The sequence below is a fragment of the Danio rerio genome, chromosome 25 (genome assembly GCF_052040795.2).
Source record: "Danio rerio strain M-AB ecotype USA chromosome 25, GRCz13ab, whole genome shotgun sequence".
Classification (NCBI taxonomy): domain Eukaryota; kingdom Metazoa; phylum Chordata; class Actinopteri; order Cypriniformes; family Danionidae; genus Danio; species Danio rerio.
This window is the reverse complement of record NC_141045.1, coordinates 16,357,698-16,377,780: the sequence shown is the minus strand read 5'-3', so window position 1 is coordinate 16,377,780 and position 20,083 is coordinate 16,357,698. Positions and strand designations below refer to the sequence as shown.

Sequence of the window (20,083 nt, the reverse complement as noted above, 5' to 3'; positions counted from 1 at the left end):
AAAATACGAAACGCACCCTCTCTTTTGCTGAATATCAGTTTTAATAATCGATAATTATAAAAGTATAACATACAATAAGTTTATACATTGTAGGAAATAAAGGCAAGCGATCAGTCAATGTACCTGGATTAATCATTAACTTATCTTTGCGCTTAACCAAAACATGTTACCTGTGAACAAGTAACTTAATAGATTCCAATGACCAACGTCAGGGAATTGGCCTATGTCGTTAGATAAAGACAACAACATGAATGAAATATCACGTTTAGCAAATATAGTGAGATTAGATCCAGCGGGAGATGCGTGATAAGCAGTCCGACAAGCAGAGCTCTCATCTGGGTTAAAAAGCTGGAGCGCTTGCCCGAGAGTGTGTGTGTGGTCACGTGATGTGCGTTTTCAGCGTTTTGGTGTGGACGGAGAGCTGTTCAGAAACGCTGGGTAAAACGCGAGTGTGGACGCGGATCGTTTTCATTCTACAACGCCGTTTTAAAACTAAAACGCACTAGTGTAAACGGGGCCTCAGTGTCTTGTACTCAGATACCTCACTAAATGCAGTGATGTCTTTACTGTAGTTTTCAAATAGCTGTGCAAATAGTATACAGTGCTGTCTTGAGCATTTGCAGGAAGAGTCACCAAAATCAGACTTTTTAGCATTGGAAAAAATGTAGAGAGTAAACCGTCATAATGAAAACATGACTAAGCCATTTGACTATCTTGTTCATAAACAATGATGTCAGGACTCTTCATTTTGATGACACTGACACTTTGATTGACATGAATACTTGCTTTTGAGGAATGAACTATCCGTTATGAGCATGACGTGCTTTTGCAGGTTATCAGCTTTTGCAGTTTGTACTAATTGTTTTGAGAAATGCATTAAATGTTGTGCAAAAATGCACTAGTGTTGTGAGAAACGCACCAAAGCGACTGAGAAAAACTGTAAAACTCAGGTGATGATGGGCGCTGTGTGAAATTGGTGGAAGAGCCTGGCCAATCTGTGACATACAGCTCTACCCAAAGGAAGTTTATGTTTATTGTAAATAAGGATGTATTTATTATTTTGCACAATGCTGTGAATAAATTAGGATTGTAAAGAGCAAATGCAGTAAAAATGTGAAACAAACATATTCAGTGTCTTGTACTCAGATACCTCACTAAATGCAGTGATGTTTAACTTTACTGTAGTTTTCAAATGACTGTGCAAATAGTATACAGTGCTGTCTTGAGCATTTGCAGGAAGTGTCACCAAAATCTGACTCTTTTGCATTGAAAAAAATGTAGAGAGTAAACATCATAATGAAAACAAGACAAAGTCATTTGACTATCTTCCTCATAAACAATGGTGTCAGGACTTTTCATTTTGATGACACGGACACTTTGATTGACATGAATACTTGCTTTTGAGTAATGAACTATTCATTATGAGCATGTGATGCTTTTTTTGCAGGTTATCAGCTAGTTTTTGCAGTTTGTACTAATTGTTTTGAGAAATGCATTAACTGTTGTGCAAAAATGCACTAGTGTTGTGAGAAATGCACCAAAGCGACTGAGAAAAACTGTAATAGCAGGTTTGGCATGCTGCCCCTGGAGAGAACCCTGAGCTCGGAAATAATTGTAATATAAGGGACTACGAGATCTACGAGATCAGAAAGTTCCTGAAATCTCCCTCTGGTAAAGGAGGAAAGGGGTAGATAGGGTGGATGAGGGGTTTCTATGAAAAACAAAAACCAAGGGAGTAGTTTTAGACAGGCTATTTAAAGTGAGTTTGGATTAATACAGTAGACTTATAGAGACCAACTGCGATCAATCATATCACATGCTTTTCTCTGTCTTTTCTGTCACTTTTCGATCAACTGAATTATTTATTTAGAACTATTTACCTATTTATCTGTGATTCATATGTATTAATGGCAAGCAAATGTCTGATGAATATGTTATAATAAGCATTTAGCTAATTATAAATAAATAAAATTGGTACTTTTGAAAACACTATTGGTTGGGTTTAGGGCAGGAGGAGGGTGAATTGGAAAGATTTCCCCTTTGTGTTCTTGTAATGTTCAGGCCTGGATTAAGAATACAGAGGCCCCTAGGCACAATGTCTTGTAGGCCCCCTACCTGGTCGCATCCCTATTGTTAAATTAAAAATTAAGAATAACATAATATATTAAAAATAAAATAAATTTATAATGTATTGCCCGCATTTTTAAAGTAAATGATATACAGTATATTTCTAGTCTACAGAGATTTAACAAATTTTTAAAGCATTTAAAGCATACTTAAAAAAAAACTAATACAACTAGTGAACATTTATGGATTTTAATATACTTGTTCAAGTTCGCTGAAGCAGTACAAAAATATATATATTTAAGCTTATTTTTAATGTATAACACACTTATAATGCATACGATTTGGATATAACACCTCTCCAATCCAGTTCTATGAATTTAAATCCTCCATAATACACACACTTATTAATGATTCGTACTTGTCTTCCTTGTGATAGGCAAAATCTGATATGTAGTGGGGGAAACGAAAAATGAGTTTATCAGACGCTGGATTGGAGATGGGTTTATGATTGCGTCAAAACAAGTTGCCATTCACTTTACGAGCTATGCCACTCATGCTGCTGTGTGTGGTGCTTTTTAGATATGTTGTCTCTGTCACTTTAACTGTGATGGGTGAGAATCAGTCAATTAGCTTATTTCAACGAGGTGCGCTATTTGAATTTCCCAAAATGGCATTCTGACCCCATCTCCCAAAAAAATCACTTTCATTTTTAAAAACCTTCACTTTCTTGAAGGTGTGGGAGTAAAAAAATGTATGCATAGCAATTGTTTCTGATGTTTAATCTATTTTCAGAAGTTCAGAATCAATTCTTTATTTAAATTAGATTGTGACGGTGATGGATTATAAAGTTAAAGTGTTGTAAATGAATTATACATTCTGTACTACTGTTTTTTATACAAACATTGATTGACAAAATGTCTTTGTTAAAAAGTAATAAACAAGCAAAAATTAATGTAATGCTCTCTTTTTGAAATTGTTTGTTTACACTTTATTATTAAAGAGCAGCAAATTAATCTCTCATTTATTTAGATTTTTTATTTGATTACATTGAACAACAGGTCACTTTCAAAATGCACACATCTAATGTTATAATGAAAGCATTCGATTGCTTTCATAACTTTTTTTGCTCATTTAGGACAAAGTTAGTTTTGATTGAAAAATAAATAAATAAATACATAAATAAATAAATATATATTATTATTATTATTATTATTATTAATTAATTTTGCGTATATGTCTATTTAAACATGCACCCAAAACCCAGACGTACGCTTTGCTTCAAATTGCTTGTTCAGAATCCATGTGGGAACCAGTATGTATTTATCACTATGGAGCGCGTCAGCTGACAGTCACGCACTGCTATGTGACTGTTTTGAAGATTGCATAGGAGGGGCGACAGCACCTGTAATGAAAAGAAAAGGGAAACCTGTTTTTTATATTTATTTCAAAGTGTTTTCATGCCTAAATAAAACAAAAGCATAGAACAGACTCACATTTACGAACAAGGGGTGTCCCCTGGTATTGCGTCATGGGTTGCGTATATTTTTCCACCCTTCATAGAAATATTGAAAATACGGGAGAAATACGGGAATGTACCTTTACGGGAGGATAGCGGGATAGAATTGTAAAATACAGGAGAATCCCAGGAAAATCAAGAGGTTTGACAGGTATGGCGAGGGGTCAGCCTATATTTTCACAGCTTCCTCCCTTACTGATTGCGAGTTAAATTTTCAGGCCACCAAAATGCATTAAAAAGTTTTACATTTTATTTTAAAGCAGTACTGAAAATGCCACCGAGAATCACAAAGATCCAGCTTTCCCCAACATGTGACTATTTCTGAATTAATATATATATTTTTTTAGCACAGTCGGCCAATCAGACCACTTCAAACCTGCCCTAGCTCTTGTTGCAAAGCACTTGTCACTTTAGTCCCAATCATGCTATAATAACCCATGACTGACTTTTGCATGAACCGTCCTGAACCTTTGCGCACTGCCTTCTTCTATTTTAGCCCATTGCCACCCAAGGGACCCTTTAGAGACATTCCTCGGCACGATATTGGTTAACCAATGCATTACGACTCTCAGGGGCTCTTGAATGCGTCCTGAGGGTTTGCCTTTGATTAATACATCCGACTCTACAAGAAAGCACATGGAGCTTTTCATTTAGAGCCCACTCTGGGGCATTGTTAGCCTCTTGTGTGTATAATTGTCCAACGCCAGTCTGTCTATCATAATATAGTGCCGAAGAGTCAAGAAGGAGAAGAAGAGCGAGGCTGGAGGGAGGGTCTGTGGTGGGTCTCCATTGAGGTAGAATATTAATTAAATGTATTAAACAAACATGGCAAAGGAACGAGGAGGCTGCTCGCCATCTGCTGTCTGTGGTTGAGGTATGGGAGGGGGGGCGTTCAAAGTCCTCCAAGGAGTCGTCGTGCCCGCCGCTAGTTTAGCTTCACTGGCACACACAGACAGATGGGCTCCAGTGTCTCCAGGGAAGAAAAGGCCTACAGACCCTCTTAGCCTCAAGCTCTTTTTCTGGGCTGAAAGATGCAAGGAAAGAGGTGCACATGGGTTGGAGAGAGAGTTAAGTTCCGGGAAACACTTACACCTGACCCAGCTGTGGATGAGTGTAATGTGTGTGTGTTTCTCGTATATCCTGAGTGCTTAAGTGATATTTGAACCCATTTACATCACTTCCCTTGGGAGTTTTGAAAAGGAAGAGCCTGGAAACAAGAGGCATAAGCCTTGATATCTACACATCATTACATTTATTGAAGATTGTATTGAGGGAACATTGCTCATTATGAGTAAATGGCATTATGTTTATGGTAATTAATAGAACTGCTCACCCAATAAAGAAAATTACCCCATAATTTACTCACTCAACCATCCTGTTTTTCCCAGGATTCTCCTGTATTTTACCATTCTATCCCACTATCATCACATTTAAGTATTTTCCCATATTTCTCCCGCATTCTTGATTTTTCTATGAAAAGTGAAAGTAGCATCAAAGAGCCGATCTTAATATAATTGCAAAAGCTGTTCAAGATAAATATGCTTTTGCTTTATTTTGGCCTAAAAACACGTTGAAATTAATATTAAAATAACTGCCTTAACTTCATTTCCAGTAAAGTTATGCGTCGACCCTCACTCTTTCTATGCAACCACTAAATCAGTCAATTCATGTAATGGTTTGACTGACGGACGTGCACCATTATGATAAAGTGCTGTTCCCAAATCAGCTTGTTTACGCGATTTGAATAAAAATGAAAGTGAACAGTTTAAGATTTGGGTGTGACAAATACACTTAATAATATGCAAACATGTCCGTCCTGGCATGTTTTATTTTAAACACACATAATTTTGTTTTAAATGAGCATACGAAAAGTAATCACAAAAGTAATCGAATGCTTTCATTTTAGACTTGTGGATTCTTAAAGTGACACCTCTCTATCAAACAGGTCAATGGATCAAAATGAGATTCGCTGCTCTTCACTAAATTATTATAGTAGCCTAACTTTAGTCAATATTTAAATACAGTGAATAAAACAACATAGGCTCATTCTGAAAATGTAGTTCTATATACATATCTGAAGACAGCAAATTATGTGGCAAGAGGTACATATGGCTGCATTTTATTTTCAAACTAACACAGGTTTCTTACTGTTACCAGTTTGTCTCATTAGCTTGCCATGTACGTTGGTGGACTTGAGACACAGAGTGGAGTTGACCATGGTGACGGGGTTCGAGTCCCGTGAAGAATGGTTCCAGAAAGCTGATAAGACAAAACAGAATCCAAAAAAGAAAATGAACAAGTAAATAACAGGGTGAGAATGTGATAAAATCTGAAAAAGGGGTAAAACTTTTTCTTTTTCTTTTTCTGGAGTGCTTTTGAAAATTGTTGGTTGGCTTTAGGGAAGTGGGTGGGCGGGTAAATCGATAAAATTAGTTGGGTTTAGGGAAGGAGGAGGGTGGGTCAGTCAGTTGGTCAGTTAGTCAGTCATTCAATCAGTCATTCAGTCAGTCAAACAGTCAGTCAAGAGTGAGTTTATGTGAGAACAGCGGGCGCGAATAGGACTTGCGAGAGAAATGTGAGATCTCACAGAATGTGAGTGCACAGTGATCTCTCGTAGATTCGCGAAAACAAAAATTGCAAAAAAAAACATACCTCCTAGGATGTATTACGCAGCCTCCAGAAATGTATATAGAGGTACAATTTAGAATGAGCCTGGGTTGGAATAAATTGCACCGTATTCTATCATTTGAAGCTAATTTAGGGTTATATACAATTAAACTGCTCTAAATGAACAGCTTAGGAAGTTTGATGTCATTTTTGGTTGGTTTAACTTTTTTTGTTTATTTGTTTTAAGAAAATGCAGAAATGCTACATATCCTGTATTTTTAAATCCCAATCTTGACGGGTATGCTCTTAAGCCATTCTCAGTGTATATGTGTTTCTTCTGTCAGACAAACACAGTTGTAAAAGCTCTATGCTGATGTGGTGGGGAAGGCGTGATCGAACACCCAGAAAGGGGGGAGAGCAGGCGGAGATACCGGCGGCTGGTCAGTGGTCTAATCATAAATAATTATTAACACCTGTGTTTTCTAGTGATTGGGCCGGAGAGACACCTTCATAAGGGGAGGAGAAGGAGAAGCCGGGAGAGAGGAGAGCCTGTCGACTTACAGACTCGACACGCACACACACACACACACAGAATTATAAATAAAAATTGTGCTTACCTGATATCGCCGACCCTGCCTTCTTCTTCCCACGAAACGAACATTATTACAGCTGACTCTTTCGTGCTGTATAAAGTTGGGCAGTGGCATTTTTTTTAAGCTTCCAAAAGTATAAATCCATTGTAAAACTACACTGTTAAATATAGGTTTTAGAAATGATGGACCTTTTAACAGCAACATCTGTTTTCCATTAAAACAGAAATGTACTGTAGAACTTCTGAGATTTCATTGGGAAAACTTATTTTTTTATGTTCAATCCACATATATTTGTAAAAAGTGTTAAGTTAACTTAATCGATTTGTGTTAAGACAACATGAATTGTGTGGAACCCTGCATTTTTCACAGTGCAGATTACCATGTTGCTAGTTTTATGCTTGTCATGCTGTCCCTATGCTAGCTACAAGCCAACTTTTTTAGTGTCATACTAGCTACATGGTTTACATAATTGTTTTAACATAATATTAGCAATAAGCTCATCTGTAATCATCATGCAAGAAACATGCTGCTGGGGTATTTAAAAGAAAAATCCACTCACTAACTTTAGTTAATAGATTTTCAAATTGTTGCTAAGGCAAGGCTAGGAACCAGTGAAGGTGATTTGTGATTGGCGGTTTGAGTCAAATGAGGGCTCGGGCAACATGTTTATATGATGCCGTTGGGTCTTTGGATGGTGGTCTATTGAGCTTGTTGCAAGTGAACTCAAAGCTTGTTGCCAAGGATGTCCAAAAGATTGGTTGCCAGAGTCAAATTAACCCACCCCCATGTGTCTATGCCACTGTGTTCCAAAGATATCAATTTGCGCCTTTTATATTGGCTGTCTGATTTTGCATTGCTAGGGCAATCTAAATTAAAACAGAACACAATGTCACATTTATATTTAAAAGTATGGGGTCAAACACCATGTAATGTAATGTGTATTTATATAGCGTATTTACTGTGTATGGCCATACACCCAAAGCGATTCACAATCATAAGGGGGGTCTCTCCACACCACCATCGGTGTGCAGCTTTCACTTGGATGATGCGACGGCAGCAACAGGACAACGCCGCCAGTGCGCTCGCCACACACTAGCTATTGGTGGAGTTGAGAGGCAGTGATACAGACAAATTCGGTGGAATGGGATGATTGGGAGGCCATGATTTTTAATGACCACAGACAGTCAGGAACTTGGTTTAATATCTTACCCAAAAGATGGCACTCACTGATAATATAGAGAAGGGAACACCCCCAAACTGCAGGTTGAGCGCCCTCTGCTGGCCTCTCTAACACCACTTCCAACAGTGACCTAACTTTCCCATGTTGTCTCCCATCCAAGTACTGACCAGGCTCAGTCCTACTTAGCTTCCTTCAGTGAGTAACCAGTCTTCGGCTGCAGGGTGATTTGGCTGTGGCAACATAATATAATGAGATGGTTCTGATATAGCACTTGTTTAATTTATTGAAAATGAATTGTAATGTCAGCGCAATAGCCTAGTGCAGGGGTGGTCAACCCTGTTCCTGGAGAGCCACCTTCCTGCAGATTTCAGTTGCAACCCATATCAAACACACCTGCCTGTAATTATCACGTGGTGTTCAGGTCCTAATTAATTGGTTCAGGTGTGTTTGATATGGGTAGCAACTGAAATCTACAGGAAGGTGGCTCTCCAGGAACAAGGTTGGCCACCCTTGGCCTAGTGGATTAGCGTGCTGACATATGGAACACTTCAGTAGCACTTTAGGTGTCACGAGTTTGAATCCCAGCTCGAGGATATTTCCCTTCCCTATTGACCTTATTTTAAAATACAAAAGTGCGCCTGTTTTCAAGATTGTCTTAGAACTTCCGATTCAGTCGCCTATGGGAGAAATGACTAGGAATAATAAAGGCAGAAAACGTCAAAAACTACCTGCTCTACAAACAAATGTTTGCATGACTATACAGACTAAGTAGAATAATATAATAAGGAAATATCTGTTGCAACATCAAACAGCAAAACGAGCAGTTTTTAATGTCTAAAAATGAATGGAAGTGAATGAGACCGGAAGTCTTAAGCCAAAAAGATTCAAATGGCTGCGCCTGCTTGTCGGCGAAGAATAAGGTTAATACCCTCTGTCTTTCTCCCACTCACTTCCTGTCTATAATACTGTCCTATCTACTTAAAAAAGGGCCAAAATTAAATCTTTAAAGAAAATGAATTGTAAAATTGTAAACATTGCTTAGATTGTGTGCTGGTATTACATTATCTGTGACTACAATTTTAAGTTGGCACAGTGTTTTCTAATGTAATATAATACAGGAACCTATTCCATCATGTTCAAAATTGGTTTTACATAAAAAATATATACAGTATTTTTACATTATGAGCTCAAGATTAATTTTTTTTATTTTGAACTGTTCATAACAATTATAATGTAGTATTTAATTTACATTAAATTTAGAGTTTTTTTTTTTTTTTGAAAATTATGAGTTGCTACATTTGCATAAAATCTGGGTTAAAACAACCAAGCATTGTAGAATGTATTATATTTTACTAACAGGCATATTACACAACCACTAAACAGTTAAGAAAGTGATTTTAGTTCTGGAAAAGGCTCAAATTTTAGAGATGCCACTTGGTTTGATATTTTAAAAACAGCGCAATGACATTAAGATAATTTAAAGTGTGGCTTTAGCCCCTAAAAGTGTCCAAATACATTACATTTTGGGGCCACTTTATGTTAAGCTAACAGTGTAGCAACAAATTGCAGTGCAATTTCCAATTCAAGACATATATGAATTGAATCACTCTCTAAAGCGTATCCTGTTGGCCTCTGCCAGTCATTGAAGACATTTATTATACACTTATTCATTAGCACTGACACCTGATGCCAATCCTTTGTTGAGTCTTTAAAAAAAAAAGATGTGACTCTAAGACGAATTGCGAGTCCTCAACAGGAAACCTGTGATCTATGCTCACTTTCACTGAAAGGTAATTATGCGTCATGTCAGATATAATTTCCCAGGCCTAATTTTCAACCCACAGATGGATCTAATGGGTCCTCATTTGATGTCCTTGTACATCTTATTGCAGTCTGAATTAGTGTTGTCAAGGGACCGAGGTTGAGGTTTCTTCCTTCTAAATTGGAGAAGGTTAAAACTGGTATCTTCACTCAGAACTTTGGTTTTATTTCAACAAGATGTGCTAATTTAAGAGTTTTGCATTAAGTACTGACTTTTTGATGGGCTTAATCTACTTCCTGCCAGTAAAAATGTCAGTGGTTAAAAGCCTTATAGCATTAAATTTTTTAAAAAGTACCTCAGAGCTAGCAAAAGCTGAACTCAGAACCCAAAACATTGGTATATAATTGCTTATACAGACACGCAAACTCTGCAAACTCAGTTTTCTCCTTCATCCAATGTTCCTTATGTAGCTTTCATGTCACTGTTAGCAGAGAGCGCTAGAGCCATGTCAAGATGACACTAAGGCGTCGTTAGTTTCATTTGAAATTGCACCGAACAAAAGCGAGCGTTTAGCTGGGTTATCACCTTCTTGTGTCACTTCACATAATGCCAAACGTCATTCAAATCACAGCGATTTCTGCTCACCATTCCTACGCTCTGGCATTCACAGCTAACGCTAGCATTGTGTACATTATTGAAATTCGCAAACACACACACATACGCCACTGTCGCCTATTATTGCAATCCACATTCCAGCCCTAATGGCATGTGAGGCAAACAAGTGTGACACGCGGGAACATATAATGATACGCAGATGAGATGGAGGCCACGTCTTGATAGACAGGACGCGGAATGGGAGGGAAAATGAACTCCCTCTCGCTGGAGTCAACATGATTACCGTAGTCCATTTCAAAGCAACAATGTAGGAGAACAAATTGGCAGATGTGAGAAAACATTTGATGCCTGGGCTTAGAGAGAGATTTGACCTCAAAAAACAAGTTCAGAGAAGCAGAGGATTTGTGGTTCCCTCATTATCACAAGTACAGAAGTGCATGTTTTTCATCTCCAGAAACTAATGGATGCACTGGACTTCTGAGCTAACAAGTACATTTGTGTTCATAAATGTACATTGTTTTTTTTGCAAGAATGTATGAATAGAGCAAACATTTAGGTTGATTTGCCATTAAAGGGATCGTTCACCTGAAAATGTTCATGTTCTTCAATGTACTGTGATGAATCATAAGGAGCCATGGATATTAAATGGATAGTTCACACAAAAAATGAAAACTCTTTTATCATTTAATCACCCTTGACTTGTTCCAAACCAGTTTGAGTTTTTTTTTTGTTCTATTCAACATAGCAGAGGATATATTGAAGAATATTAGAAACGGGTAGACAATGACTATGTTTACATGGACACCAATAATTCGATTTTAATATGATTAAGACAATACTCTGATTAAGAGTTACCCATGTAAACAGCCATTTTTTATTAATTTAATCAGATTAAGGTCATAATTGAACTAAAGAGAAATCGAATTAAGAGGTGTGGAGTATGCTGACTTTAGTCGCATTGTTGAAGTGCATTACAGACGTAAACACCTTAATCGAATTATCACCAGCATGTAGGACTTTTCGCAGCATTTTGTGACAGGATAGTCCACACACACACACACATGCGCGCACGCTTTCTGCACCTACCCACTCAGTGCAGACCACAGACACCTGCATTGTGTAATGCGGAGGGTTTTTTTTTCTTTCATTCAGCATGCGATATGAACTGCCATTAAAACATAAATCTTCCAGCAGTTCATAGTTGCATCCAATATCTCGTTTGTCGTGGAGGGCGTGCATGAAATCTTCGTGAATGAAAGTGAAAGTGCAAAACTGCAGTTAAAGTCAACAAATTAAAAATTAAACACCCGAAATTAAATGAGATTCTGGAGAAAATGCAGATAATTTGCGTGGTAACGCAATGATGTTAATCGAATTATGTGCTATAACATGTAAAACAGGATCATAAAAGTAACACTCAAAAAGCAACTAAACGTAGTCACTGACATCAATAGGAGGAGAAACCAAGGAAGTCAATGTTTACCGATGGCCAACATTCTTTGAAATAAAAATATTAATAATAATTAATCATTTATTTAGCACTTTTCTTGAAACTCAAAGAACTTTACACATTGGGGGGAATCTCTTCATCCAGCACCGATGTGCAGCATCCACGGCAGCTATATTGCATTGTAGCCAATTATGAAATGGGGATGTTTAGGAGGCCATGATGAAAAGAGCCAGTGGACAAGTTTGGCCCTACTCTTTTTTTTTATTGACCTCATAGAATCAGGACCTCAGTTTAATGTCTCATCCGAAGGCGATGGCGCTCACTGAGCAGTATAGAGTCCCCTTCACTATACTGGGGCGTTAGTACCCACACAGACCGCAAATTGAGCATCCCCCTGCTGGGCTCACTAACACCACTGCTGACAGCAGCCTAGCTTTCCCATGTGGTCTCCCATCTAGGTACTGACCGGGCGCAGCCCTGCTTACACTACAAAAAATGCTTTTCTTATTTGTTTTTTGTCTTGTTTCAAGTCCAAATATCTAAAAATTCTTAAATCAAGAAGCATTTTCTAGACAAGCAAAACATATTGTCATGTTTTGAGAAATAATATGCCAATATTAAGTGAGTTTTTCCTTAAAACAAGCAAAATAATCTGCCAATGGGATAAGAAAAATAATCTTGTTTTTCCTTTTGACATAAGATTAATTTGCTTACCCCATTGGCATATTATTTTGCTTGTTTTAAGGAAAAACTCACTTAATATTGGCATATTATTTCTCAAAACAAGACAATATGTTTGCTTGTCTAGAAAATTATTCTTGATTTGAGAAATTTTAGATATTTGGACTCAATACAAGACAAAAAATTTAAGTAAGAAAAGCATTTTTTGCAGTGTAGCTTTAACAACAACCTCAAACTTGTTTGGAACAAGTTAAGGATGAGTAAATGATGACAGAATGAAATTTTTTGCGTGAACTATCCCTTCCACCGTGTTTTGTCTCTTAAATGTTTTTGAGTCTTAAAGTGCCAGTAGTTTACATTTTATGAATCACAAATAATCTTTTCCAAAAATCATCTTCAATTGCCTAAAAAATTAAAAGGAAAAAAAAGTTTAGCATTTCTATTTTTGGGTGAAAAATCCCTTTAACAAATATAGTTGCCTTTCACTATATTTTGCACATCTGGATAATTTAAACAGAAAAATTTAGATTTGTATTATTTTGCACATTATTAAATCAAATCTTTTTTATTATAAGAATGACTACATGCCTTGATAATAAAGACATTAAAAGGGGAAATTGTAGATTCAAAAACATGACACACACTGAATTTTGAGATATAAAACTTGGTGTTTTGAGGGTAGCAAATGTCCAAAGCATTTATGATTATGCTTGAGTCTGTTTTTTTTTTTTTTTTACCTAAACTTTATTGTGTTTTTAATAAACATGGTTATCAACAATGCTAAGAGCAGAATTCCTCAACATTGACTTGATTCAATGTATATAGCATGGTTGATAACAATATGAAACAAAAATAAAAATTACAAATTATATATGTACACAAACAAACATTCATGCAGAAATGAATATATACATATATACAGAAACCTGTAAATAAATATAAAAGAAAAAAAAACTATATACATAATGTCAGAGAAGTACCAAAATGGAAAAAAATAAGTGTCTACTAAAATGATTGTAAAACAGATCAAACAGAATATTTCCAAAATTTGCAACAAGATGGTGAAGACATTAACCCAAAAATTGTAGATTGGGAGACATTCCCAGAAAACATGAAAAAAGCTACCCATGGCCCCAGTGTTACATTTAACACAAACAAGTGAAGAAATAAGTTTCATTCTAAAATGTTTTAGAGGTTTATAATAGACTCTATGAACTACATTGTAGTTTGTCAATTGGTGGGCAGGATTTTTAGATGAAACTGAGATGTTTTGCTAAATTGAATCCCAATCAGTGCTGTGATTCTGCACTCCAAGTTCTCTGTCCCAAATCACAGTAATACCAAGACTTACACATTTGTTTTTTTATAAGATTGCCATTGATAAGAGAGACCTTGATAATTTTCCCCCTAAAGGGTTCAAGCCAGTGGACCACTGGATGAGAGGATAAGGGTCTATCCCACGGAACCCCATATGCCTTGAGTGAAGAACTTAGCTGGGTATAAAAACCATGAGAAACCTGGTATGTGAAAACAAGACTGTTTTGGAATGTCCTTAGTCCTTTCTCATCATAAATATTCTCTAAGGTATTAATGCCTTTATCTTACCAAAGAGAGTACGTGAATGGCTTCATGTCTCGTAGCAAGTAATAATTTTTCCATATTGGAGATTGTGTACAGAATTTTGATGAGTAACTGATCATTTTTTCACCAAACGTCATGTAAATATTGCACTAGTTATTATTGGGACAAATTCTTTGAATGCCTTTTTAAGTTTGATTCCTGAAAATAGCAAATCTTGCTTGAGTCTGTTTTGAGCAATATAGTAATTAATTTGACTGACTTTCTGAATCCTAATTAATTCACTTTGTCATGTCAGGCTTCATTAATCAAAATGTGACTGGTTGTTCACATGCAGTTTAAAGCAACACCGTAAAAAAATCCTGGTTGACTTAAAATTTTAAGCTGATTAAAATGAACCTTATGAGTCCCTTGAACATGTATTACATTAAAATGACTTAAAACAGCTTGTGTAACTTATAAAATTAAGTTAGAACATGATTTACTTAGTTTAATAAGTTACAACGAACTAAATCATATGCTGTCATGACTATTTGTTCATTTTTTTTATAGTGAAGATTTTGGCCCACCTGTACAATTTCGCATGCTTTTTCAAATATTTCCCATTTGCTGTTTGACAGAGAGAACACATAATTGTTTAAATAACTAACTTCTATTAACTGTACCTTCTTTTGTCTGTCATGATGACAGTACACAATATTTCACTTGTTACTTTGCAAAATACTAAACTCTCAGAAATAAAGGCACTTGATCTGTCACTGGGGTGGTACCTTTTCGAAAGGTCAAAATTTTTACCTCAAACGTCCATATTAATAACTCAAGGGTACATATTACAACCTAAAAAGTACAAAAGTGTTCCTCTTAAAAATTTTAGGTACTAAAATGTACTTCTCAGGTACCAATATGGACCCTACACCTACTAATGTGTATTTTATGAAAAGGTATCACCCTAGTGACAGTGTACCTTTATTTCTGAGAGTGTACACTGTAGAAAAATATATGAACAATTAGTCATGACAGCTTATGTTTTAGTTCATTATAACTTATTAAACTAAGTAAATCATGTTCTAACTTAATTTTATAAGTTGTGCAAGCTGTTTTAAGTTAGTTTATCATAGTTTAACATAGTTCAATAGGCATCAAATTGATTCAGTAAAGCAACCAGATTTTTTTACAGTGTAGTATTCAGCTTAAAGTGCAATTTAAAGACTTAACTAACTAATAAGGTAATTGTGTATGTGTGGAATGTAGCCAAGTAGTAAAAAGCAATCTAATAATATTGATCAATAATAATTATTAAAAAAAATCCAGCCACACTAAAATAAAAACAAACAAAAGAAGAAAATGCAGTGTAATTGGAAATACTGTGAAGATTCATTTGCTTGATGAAGCATCACAAAAAATATAAAAAAAATAATACAAATTTCACATGATAGTTTTGCCTTCAACTGTATTTAACTATAACCTGTACACTATGACATTAATTATGTCAGCATATAATTCATTTATTTATTCCTTTTCCTTCGGCTAAATTGCTTATTTATCATGTGATGCCCTTCCAGCCGCAACCCAGTACTGGGAAACATCCATACACTCTCGCAGTCACAAACTTTCGCCAATTTAGTTTATTCAATTCACCTACTGTATAGCACATGTCTTTGGACTATTGGGGAAACAGGAGCACCCGGAGGAAGGACTCAAAAATATTCCTTGTGACTTCCGAGGTACTGAACTGTAATCAAATGAAACTCTGAATAAGAACTGTATATGCAGCCCAAAACATGACAATAATTGATCATATTTATCAGACATAATCAGCAAAAAAGGCACGTTTCAATGTTTTTTTTAGTATTGTTTAAATTCTGTGCATCAAATATGACTGATTTATGAAGCATTGTGAAAACAGTCTGTACTGAAAAGACCTTTACAGGCACTTAATCCTATAGAGGAGCTTTGGGATGTGGTGAAATGGTAGTTCCCCTTCGGGGGGAACTTCAGCACTATAAGTGGATTTGATTTGTAAAATCCACGCATTGGGAGGATTCGGATCAGAAGCCGCTTGTCTGGAGAGTATTGAACGGGCCAATGAATGAATTAATTGGCAGCGTAAGCTTGCGCAGGTGTGCGACATCTGCAATTATGTCAGCATATAAGCACACCTGAAGCCAGCAGACGCCATCCTTTTCGCTTCAGATCCTTTCTGAGTGAGTCGATGAGGGTTCCTCTTGCTGATCAGCACTTCAAAGCGAACGAGTGTGTCTCCCGGTCCAGAGTGGGTCTTCGCGGTGGCAGACGGTCGAGCTGGGTTACTCCCTTGCCTGCGGTTCTTTGGGTCCGGTCCTCCAGAGCGGTGCGTATAGTTGCAACTTTCCTAAAAGAGCAACACAGTCGTGCAGCACGTCCTTTTCAGGATGGCGCTCCGACTGTGCGTTTCTGGATGCGGGGGTTTCCTGGCTCCGGATGATGGACACGATCACTGCATTGCATGTTTGGGGGTCCAGCATGTTAATGCGGTGCTCGCGGGCGGTTCATGTCGTCATTGCGATGCCATGACCGTTGCACAGCTAAGATCGCGGCTAACTTTCGCAAGAGAGCGAGCCACCCCAGTTGCCTCCTGTTCTAAAAAAGCAGCGGGCGCTCGGGCAGATCTGAGGGTTTCAGCGGGAGATAATCCGCCGCCCACGGGCTCGCGGACCTCTCGCTCCTCACGGCGCTCCATCCAAGCTTCGGGTGGTGAGAGTGATCCGTCTAACCAGATGGTAGCTCTCACACTCGCTGACACCGGAGATCAGATGTCCTCCGCGGCATCGGAGGGTGGGCTTTCACTGTCCGACGAAGATCCGGACCCGCTCGCCCCCTCCGGGCAGGTGAGCGCTGTCAAATCGGATCCTGAAGCGGACATGTTAGCCGTGCTTTCCCGGGCTGCTTCGGCCGTGGGGTTGGAGATGGTTTATCCCCCAGCTCCGCGGCCGGACCGACTAGATGGGTGCTACGTAGAGGACCAGAAGGCGAAGCCTTCGAAGCCTCTCGTCCCCTTCTTCCCGGAAGTGCACAGTAGGCTCACGCAGTCTTGGAGGGCACCTTTCTCTGCCCGTGCTGCGTGTGCCTCCGCCCTCACCGCCCTTGACGGCGGAGCTGCCAGGGGGTATGAGGCGATCCCGTCAGTGGAGCGCGCTATCGCGGTCAATCTTTGTCCGCGCGGCGCCTCTACGTGGCGGGGTTTGCCCCGCCTCCCGTCCTAAGCCTGTAGGTTGTCTGCCTCCCTCGGAGCCAGAGCTTGTAAGGCTGCGGGCCAGGCTGCTTCTGCTTTGCACGCGATGGCCACCTACCAGCGCTACCAAGCGCAGGCGCTGGCCGAGCTGCACGAGGGCGGGTCCAACCCAAGCTTATTACATGAGCTGCGCACCGCGACCGACTATGCTCTTCGGACTACTAAGTCCGCCGCGTGTGCGCTGGGGAGGACGATGTCCACACTTGTGGTTCAGGAACGCCACCTCTGGCTAAACCTGGCCGATATGCGCGACGTTGACAAAGTTCGCTTTCTTGACTCGCCCATATCCCAGGCTGGCCTGTTCGGCGACACCGTCGGTGAATTCACCCAGGAATTCAAGGCGGTGAAAGAGCAGTCGGATGCGATGGGCAATGTCATCTATCGGCGTGGCCGTAAGCCCGCTCCGCCCGCCGAGCCATCCACCTCCGCTGTTCCTCGCCGAGGGCGCCCGCCAACGAGTGCTGCCCCGCCCCCGCCTGCGCCTCCGGCCAAGCGGGCGCGGCGTTCACCTCGAAAGCAGGCAGCCCCTCCTGCCCAGGGCGCCGTTAAGTCCGGTAAACGGACCGCGAAGCGTCCCTGAGACAGGCCATCCGGAGAAGAGGAAACTTGCTCTTTCCCCGCTGGAGGGCGGGGCCCCGATAACAACGGTACTTTTCAGTGCCACCAAAACATCAGTAAAAGAGCACTTTTTCCCTTCCCCGGATGTGACTGCACGAGTTCTGCCAGTCCGGGACGCGCTGCCTTCCGGCTCGCAGACTCTACGTGCTTCGCCAGTGGCTCACGAGCGCTGGGGGGACGGTCTCCCTTCCCTCAGCCCTCCAGCCCCCTCTCCGGAGTCAGGGTGTGGAGCCAGAGCGAATCGCTCTCCTCCAGCTCTTCCGCGGGACCCTCGTGCTTCCCGGATCAGCACACCCACTCCGCGCTGCCCCACCGCTGGTACGTCAGCGATTGTAGCGATGACTCCATTAGCGAGGGCTCTGCCTGCCTGGTTAGCGCGGGCCAGCCCCTCGCGGTGGCTCATACGCACAATCAGACTCGGTTACGCGATTCAGTTCGCGAAACGGCCCCCCAAGTTTACGGGCGTGTATTTCTCCAGGGTCAACCCCCTGTCCGCCCCTGTCTTGCGAGAGGAGATTGCTGCCCTCCTGGCGAAGGGTGCAATCGAGCCGGTTCCTCCAGCCGAGATGGAGAGTGGGTTTTACAGCCCATACTTCATCGTACCCAAAAAGAGCGGTGGGTCACGGCCAATCCTAGATCTGCGCGTTTTGAACCGCTGTCTGCACAGGCTGCCGTTCAGAATGCTCACGCAGAGGCGCATTCTCCAATGCGTTCGTCCTCGGGATTGGTTTGCAGCCATAGACCTGAAGGACGCGTATTTCCATGTCTCCATTCTTCCACGCCACCGCCAATTTCTGCGGTTTGCGTTCGAGGGTCAAGCGTGGCAGTACAAGGTCCTCCCCTTCGGGCTCTCTCCCCTTCGGGTCTCCGCGGGTCTTCACCAAACTCGCGGAGGGTGCCCTAGCGCCCCTTCGGCTCGCGGGCATTCGCATACTCAATTATCTCGACGACTGGCTGATTTTAGCCCACTCGCGGGAGCAATTGATTATGCACAGGGACAAGGTGCTTCGGCATCTCCGCCTACTGGGGCTTCAGGTCAACCGAGAAAAGAGCAAACTCGCCCCCGTGCAGAGGATTTCTTTTCTCGGGATGGAGCTGGACTCGATCACCATGGTAGCGCACCTCTCCGAGGAACGCGCTCGCCTATTGCTGAACTGTCTGAGGGAGCTCGACAGCAAACTAGTGGTCCCCCTGAAGTTCTTTCAGAGGCTCCTGGGGCATATGGCATCTGCAGCCGCCATCACGCCGCTCGGGTTGCTCCATATGAGACCACTTCAGCACTGGCTTCACGATCGGGTCCCCAGACGCGCATGGCACGCGGGCACACACCGGGTCTCGGTTACTGCGCTGTGTCGCCGCGCCCTCAGCCCTTGGAACGACCCCTCGTTCCTACAGGCCGGTGTGCCTCTAGGACAGGCGTCCAGCCATGTTGTTGTTTCAACAGACGCTTCCAACACGGGTTGGGGGGCCGTGTGTCGCGGGCATGCGGCTGCGGGCCTCTGGAAGGGTGCCCAGCTGCATTGGCATATCAATCGCCTAGAGCTGTTGGCAGTGTTCCTCGCTCTCCACCGCTTTTTACCGGTGCTGGAGCGGCAACACGTGCTGGTCAGGACGGACAGTACGGCGGCGGCGGCGTATATCAACCGCATGGGGGGTATGCGCTCTCGCCGCATGTCTCAGCTCGCCCGCCGTCTGCTCCTCTGGAGTCACCCGCGGCTGAAATCGCTGCGCACCATTCACGTCCCAGGCACGCTCAATCGTGCAGCCGATGCGCTCTCACGACAGCTGTTACGCCCTGGAGAATGGAGACTCCACCCCGAGTCTGTTCAGCTGATATGGGCGCGATTCGGGGAGGCCCAGATCGATCTGTTTGCTTCCCCCGAGAACGCTCACTGCCAGTTGTTTTTTTCCCTGACCGAGGGCTCTCTCGGCACGGATGCACTGGCCCACAGCTGGCCTCGGGGCATGCGCAAGTATGCGTTTCCCCCAGTGAGCCTGCTCGCGCAGTTTCTGTGCAAGGTCAGGGAGGACGAGGAACAGGTTCTGCTAGTTGCGCCCCTTTGGCACAACCGGACCTGGATATCAGAGCTCTCACTCCTCGCGACGGCCCTCCCCTGACGGATCCCTTTGAGAGAGGACCTACTC

At 41.1% G+C, this 20,083-nt stretch overlaps 2 protein-coding genes across 2 annotated transcripts in view; one reads left to right on the top strand and one right to left on the bottom strand.

Annotated features, from left to right (window-relative positions):
- Nucleotides 1-20,083, bottom strand: part of LOC147830837 (uncharacterized) — a 217,932-nt gene that overhangs the window by 5,446 nt on the left and 192,403 nt on the right. The gene's annotated exons all lie outside the window — the stretch shown is intronic.
- LOC147830838 (uncharacterized) overlaps nt 1-20,083 on the top strand; it is a 688,366-nt gene that overhangs the window by 665,976 nt on the left and 2,307 nt on the right. Inside the window, exon 2 of the mRNA XM_087312755.1 lies at nt 16,025-18,811. Within this exon, the coding sequence (XP_087168881.1) occupies nt 17,680-18,811 (1,132 nt within the window). The 5' untranslated portion in view covers nt 16,025-17,679. The remainder of the gene's footprint in view (nt 1-16,024; nt 18,812-20,083) is intronic.